This window comes from Terrapene carolina, unplaced genomic scaffold (genome assembly GCF_002925995.2).
Source record: "Terrapene carolina triunguis isolate 2854851 unplaced genomic scaffold, T_m_triunguis-2.0 Scaffold89, whole genome shotgun sequence".
Classification (NCBI taxonomy): Eukaryota; Metazoa; Chordata; order Testudines; family Emydidae; genus Terrapene; species Terrapene triunguis.
This window is the reverse complement of record NW_020664440.1, coordinates 28,589,267-28,595,960: the sequence shown is the minus strand read 5'-3', so window position 1 is coordinate 28,595,960 and position 6,694 is coordinate 28,589,267. Positions and strand designations below refer to the sequence as shown.

Genomic DNA, 6,694 nt, shown 5'->3' with positions numbered 1-6,694 from the left:
CCCACAACCCACCAACGGAGAGAGCAGGGACTAGAACCCATGACCCATGCACGGAGAGAACAGGGACTAGAACCCACGCACGGGGAGAGTGGGGCCTAGAACCCATAAGCCACCAACGGAGAGAGCAAGGCCTAGACCCTTTGTCTGTTAGCTCCACAGCCACTTGAACCGAAAGTGACCCTTAGCCAGTGCAGTAAAAGGTCTCTTACTCACTTTGTCAGAGCAGGGATGGGAGCCAGAACTCCTGGATTCTATCCCCAACGCTGGCAGTGGCGTGGGGTCTAGTGGATAAAGCAAGTGGAGTAGGGTGTCAGGACTCCTGCATTCTGTTCCCAGGGCAGCTCACCTGCTTGGAGCGATTGGCTCAGGCTCTCTGAAGACTCAGGCAGGCGTCAGTCATGAGTTCCAGCTTTTGTGTCCAACCGAAAGGGTTAGAAACTCATTTTATTTTTCAATGGAAGCTGCGATCTGCCACAGTTACGTCACTCCAGGAGCTGGCACTCTTTGCTCAGGCCAGCCTTGCACACGGCCCCATGCTGCAGCCCACTGGGGAGAGTTGGGAAGATCTCTCACAAGCTGCTGCAGTCAGAGCCAGAAGCCCCCGGGAGCTAGACGTTTGCGCTGCATCTGATTTAACTTTCACCCTATGTCATCCCATGTCAGGCTGTTATGATGGCAACCTGACAGCTGTCAATCACAGGCAGGGAATAACAGGAGCCTGTCTGAAGTCTGGCTTGCACTTTAACCCCTTGGCTGCCAGCGGACTCTGCAGGCATCTCACCTTGGGTTATTGCCTCAGTTTTAGAATCGGGTGGGAGGACGGGAGGGAGGGATCGCAGTTCCAGGACTCCTGTGTTCTAGCCCCATCTCTGAGATCTAGCGGTTAGAGCAAGGGGGGCTGGGAGTCCTGCTAACAGTGGAGCTAAATTAGTACAATAGACGTGAGGTTGGACTGGATCCAGGGAAAGACCTTGGATCCCTTTCTGCGCGCCCCTGACCCAGCCAGTCCCCCTCCAGTAACGTGTGGAAAGGCTCCTCCACTGTAGAAACAAGCAAACAGCTTTAATCGTCCTCTGACAAGGAGCCCAATTAAGGAGCATTTGTAAGCAAACCCCCCAGCTTTGTCCTTGTTTATTGTTCTGATTTATTAGCTTCATTAGCAGCAAAAGGGAGAGGCTGGAGGTTGCTGGGGCATGAATTATTCCAGCTGCTAGACATGCTGCCCCGAAATCCAAGGAGTTCCTATGAAAAATCCTTCCCTTGCTTTCAAAAGGAGAAATCCCAAAGACCCAACAAGTCATCTCACATCACCACAACTCACCCTGCACAACAGGGGCCCTGATCTCAGTTGGGGTCTGTGCAGCGCCTGGCACAATGGGGCCTTGATCTCGGTCGGGGTCTGTGCAGGGCCTGGCACAATGGGGCCCTGATCTCGGTCGGGGTCTGTGCAGGGCCTGGCACAATGGGGCCCTGATCTCGGTCAGGGTCTGGGCAGCGCCAGGCACAGTGGGGCCCTGATCTCAGTCAGGGTCTGTGCAGGGCCTGGCATAACAGGGCACTGGTGGGAAACATTTCCTGGAGAACACCTAACCTTCTGAAATATTTCACTGAGAAAAAATTTGGATTTTCTGCAGGAATCTCAATATGAGAAATGCTCATTTTTTCCTTCCCCCTTCACACTTATTAAAAATCATTTTTCTTCTTTTTTACAATGAGGGGCAAATTAAAAAGGGGAGTGAACTCCTGTTTTACTTAGATTGGAAGCTCCTTGGGGCAGGGATCATCTTTGTCCTGTGTCTGTACCGCACCTAGCACAGTGGGGGCCTGGTCCGTGACATCTCTGCAATACAAATGATAATATTAAGTCAGGGCGGCTGGAAAATGTTGTCCAAGCCCGAGCTTTCCTGCAGCAAAACGGCCATTTCAACCAAGCTACATTTCCCAAGAAGAAAATTTCTTGTGGGAATAATATCTGCAGCTTTAATAATTGTCCCTTCTAACCTCTCTTAAAATCACTGCTAAAAAGGAAAGACCCTGTATCACAATTCCCCACTTCCCTGCATCCCCCGCCCTGGGACCAGATTGGAGCCAGCGCCCCGTGGAGGTGAAAGACCCAGTGTCCGATTCCCCACATCCCTGAGCTAGCCAGACCCTGCATACTGGGGCCACATCGGAGTCAGTGCCCCCTAGAAGGGAAAGGCCCCATATTATATCCCCCCTCACCCCACCCCTGTCTGATGCAGACCCCATTTAGCATCCCAGCTCTCTTACCCCCCTGAGCCAGCCAGTTTCCCCAATCTAGGGCACAAGCCAGCAGTGACATGCTTTGGGGGATGGGGGGGCACTTCCCTGTTCTCCATAAGCTTTCATGAGCAACTGCTTCTGGAGACTAGGTTTGAAGGTCCAGTGATGTGATCCAGGCTGGCAAATGCTGTGGCTGTGCTGTGTGTGTCTAAAGGGGCACTGTCAGGTCGGCTTAGCTTCCCCCTGAGCCTAAGCATGATTGAAACGTCACCGTGCATATAGATCTGTGGTGGGGGTTTTTTCATCCTCCCGCTGTAAACAGTGTTTTCTTTAGAGTTCCCCAGGGGAATTTTCAGACTGAATCTCCCAGCCTCAGACCAGGGCTTCAGACTAAAAAATGAAACTGACTAGAAATACAAATTGAAACTGACCGGTCTGGTTGCAGCTGCCCCAACTGAGCATCAAAAAAGGCAACAAGTAGCATTGACAAGGGAAAGATCATTTGTTCTGATTGTTTATATTGCTGTAGCACCTGGAGGACCCAACTGAATGCCTGGCATAATGGGGGCACTGATCTCAGTCGGGGTCCGTGCAGCGCCCGCACAATGGGGACCCTCATCTCAGTCAGGGTCTGTGCAGTGCCTGGCTCGGGGGGGCCCTGATCTCAGTTGGGGTCTGTGCAGTACCTAGCACATTGGGATCCCAATTTCAGTGGGGTCTGTTCTACCCCATCACAGCACTGCCCCATCTGAATTGTTGCTACCATAGCATTTGTAATGAGAGAGCAGAATCATAACCTCAAGCTTCTTTTCTCCTGTATCCCTCATGCAGGTTTTCCGAAGCGGGGAGGGCATGGGTATCCGTCTGGACAGCGCTTCCGCCTTCCAGGGGGCTGTCATCTCCCCTCACTATGATTCCCTGCTGGTCAAGGTGATTGCCCATGGGAAGGACCACCCCACGGCTGCCTCCAAGATGAGCCGAGCCCTGGCCGAGTTCCGCATCCGAGGCGTCAAGGTAGGAGAGGCTGAGCGAGCCCTGATGCATTTTGCAGGGGCCTCTGCTGGGGACTGTGGGCAGTAGCCAGTAGGGAGTGTTCTGGTGTGGTGGAGGGGCAGGGTGGGGACTGGAGGGGGTTCTGCAGCCTGCCGTGTGGGCTGCGTCCTCTGGTGGTAGCCAGAGGTACTACACCCTGTGGTGTGCAATTAGTGCTTCTGGTTTTGGGGATGTATTAATTTCATTTTCAGGATTTATTTTTATCAATTTTTGAGTTTTATGCAGCTGTCCAAAAAAATTTTCAGGGCTTCCTCTATGGATATACTGTGATGAGTAATGTATATTGTATAAACTACTCATTACAGTAGAATATACAATGATGGGTAATCGCCATGTAATATTCCCTAGTGCTCTTTAAGGTAGTACTGTTTCAAACTGCGCTACTTTAAAGCACACTTGGGAACCTTTCGTGCACACCAGCAGGGTCTACACGGACCAATTAATGCGCCAGACAATAGTTCTTTTTGAAATTACCTCCCCGTAGTCTGCATTAACTGCTCTGTGTAGACAAGCCCTTAGATACAAGTAACCATTTCTGGTGATTTTCCAGTGTTTATTGAATAAACACTGATTTCTCTCCCTCTTTTTTTTTTCTTTTGTATTGTGGTGTTTTATTGATTTAAACCTAAAATCTGAAGTCCTTATATATAATGCATCCCCCAGTGGTGGCAGATGGTACTGCACCCAGCAGTGGTCAATGCAACTCCTGATGGTAGCAGGAAGTAGTACACCCTGCAGTGCTTAATCAACCCCCAAGTTCTGGCAGGAAGTAAGTGAGGTTCTTACCCACGAAAGCTTATGCTCCCAATACTTCTGTTAGTCTTAAAGGTGCCACAGGACCCTCTGTTGCACTTTGCAGTGGTCAATGCATCCCCCAGTGGTGGCAGGAGGTAGTACACCCTGCCTCCCCCCGGTGGTAGCCAGAGGTACTACACCCTGCATCCCCTGATTGTAGCCGGAGGTATTACACGCTGCAGTAGAGTGGGGCAGAGCTGAATCAGCCCCATCCCTGCCTGTGTTCCCTGGCCCAATCCTCTTCCCTCTGCTGCATGCAGACCATGTGCTTCAGAATCTCCCCTGGTGGCCTCTGGGTATAAAGCAACCTCTGGGGGGTAGAGGCGGACAAGGTCCCCAATGCTGGCAAGAGGTTCTGCACCCTGCATTCCAGCCAAACAATGCAGCCCCCAGTGGCAGTAGGAAGCACTGCACTTTCAAGCTCTCCCCCCCCCCCCCCACACACACACACATCAACTGTGATATTAGTGGTGGGTCAGAGGCGACCCTGCACTGCCTGTCAGTCAGACAATCCCTCCCTTGGGCTTGGTGTGGGCTAGTTCCAGCGCTGCTTGTTCTGATAGGATAGCAACATATGGTGCTGGTCATGGTGGCGTTCAGGAGAGCCAGCTGGTGGCCTTATGTTCGGTGTGCAGAGGAAGAGGGGCATTGCTCAGGTATCGGTTGGAGGGGCAGGGCACCACTGCAGAGCCGGAGGTTTGCTGTGATTACAGTGGTGGTGTCCCTGGGGGGACGTCCTTATTAGCTTAGGCTGTCAACAGGTTGGCATTACCTACAGAAAAGCCAGCGGCCCTCACCCCATCTCCATCATCCCCAAGGAGAGGGGGCTGAATTAACTCTGACCTTTGGGCCTGATCCTGTATTTGGATCCTGACCCCACCCTCTGGAGAGGCATTGGGACCCCAGAATGGTGGGGGATCAGCCCTCTTTGAGTATGGTTTTATTCAGGTGTTGGTGTGGGGCTCTCTTCCTGTTTATGGGGCATCTAATAGGGGGGTGAATAAAGGTGCCTCCCCCTTGGTCAGTTACCTCATTGCTGTCTCCTGCCCCTTGTGGCTGGAGAGCATTAGTCCTGGGTATTTAGGGCAACAGCCCTGTTCTTTCAATGATGTTTGGACCCAAGGGCTGGAAGGTGGGGGGTGGGGATGGAGAACTGAGCGCAAACAAGCCATCTCAGTGGGAATGTCCAGTCTGATTGCTCCTTTGCATTGCTGGAGGATCCATTCCCTTGCATGCTCTCTAAAGAACCTCTTTGCTCCTTGGGATCCCTGCTATATCAGAGCAGGGGTCTGGTGGGAGAGCCATCCACTCCTGTGGGGTGTATGCACACCACCCGCTGCACATGAGCTCCCAGTGCAACACAGTGGCTAAGAAATCTAATAGGATGCTGGGATGGGGGGGGTGAGCAGGGGGATACCAACTGGGACCAGGGAGGGAATATAGCCTCTGTAGAGAACCCAGTGGGTCACTCCAGATTGGTGCCGGGAGGAGAGCAGAATCCAACCCAATGTATCAGAGAGGCACAAAATGATTGTGTCAGTTTGAGTGAATGAAGCATGTTGGGGGGATGGGGGACTGTACCTGTTGATGTATTAACAGGGGACTCTCAAGTAGCATTAGGGAGGTATTATTACCTCTGTATGTGGCAGTGGTGCGACTGCTGCTGGAATCCTGCGTCCAGTTCTGGTGCCCACAATTCAACAAGGAGGTTGATAAATTAGAGAGGGGTCAGAGAAGAGCGAGAATGATTAAAGGGTTGGAAAACGTCCCTTAGAGTGGGAGACTTCATCTGTTTGGCTTAACAAAGAGAAGGTTAAGGGGTGACTTGATCCCAGTCTGCATGGGGAACAAATATTTGATACTGGGCTCTTCAGTCTGGCAGCCGAAGGTCTAACAAGAGCCAGTGGCTGGAAGTTGAAGCTGGACAAATTCAGACTGGAACTAAGGCCCAAATTTTCACCCCTGAGGGGAATTCACCAGGAGAACAACTTCCCAAGGGCTGGGGTGGATTTGCCATCGCTGGCAGTGTTTAAATCAAGATGGGCTGTAGTTCAGCCAGGAATTAATTCAGGGCAGGCGTGTGGCCTGTGTTAGGCAGGAGATCAGATGATCACAGTCGTCCCTTCTGGCCTGCTGGTCTATGAATGCTGGGAGCAGAGGCTCCAGAAAGTGGTCCTGGTGGAACGCAGCTGACCCAGTTGTGATGCTCCCAGTGTGGTGTGGCGCTGAGGTTGGACACAATCCTGGGGCAAATCGGCAGGGAGGTGGCATCACGTCTGTATGCAGCATCAGTGCCTGAGATGCTGCATCCAGCTCTGGGGTGCGCACTTCAAATCATCACAGAGAAAGAGCCACAAGAACAAGCCAAGGAATGGGAAACCCTGAGACAGGACAGGAACCTGGTCCTATTCCCAGTTCTGCCACTGATTCAGGCAGGTCCTGGGCAGGTCCCTTCAACTCTCTGTGCTCCAGTTTCCCCTCCCATACTTTTTCTGTTCTTCACAGAGACATCTAGTGGGTTAGAGAAGGGGGGACTGGGAGCTAGGACTCCTGGGTTCTATTCCTAGTTTACGGAGGGAGCGGGGCCTAGCTCGGGGCTCCC

The 6,694-nt window shown here is 52.2% G+C and overlaps 1 protein-coding gene across 4 annotated transcripts in view; it reads left to right on the top strand.

Annotated features, from left to right (window-relative positions):
* PC (pyruvate carboxylase) overlaps positions 1-6,694 on the top strand; it is a 236,947-nt gene that overhangs the window by 188,703 nt on the left and 41,550 nt on the right. For all 4 annotated transcript variants that reach the window (XM_024217764.3, XM_024217765.3, XM_024217763.3 and 1 more), the window contains one exon: positions 3,076-3,258. In XM_024217764.3, coding sequence (XP_024073532.1) covers positions 3,076-3,258 — 183 coding nt within the window. The remainder of the gene's footprint in view (positions 1-3,075; positions 3,259-6,694) is intronic.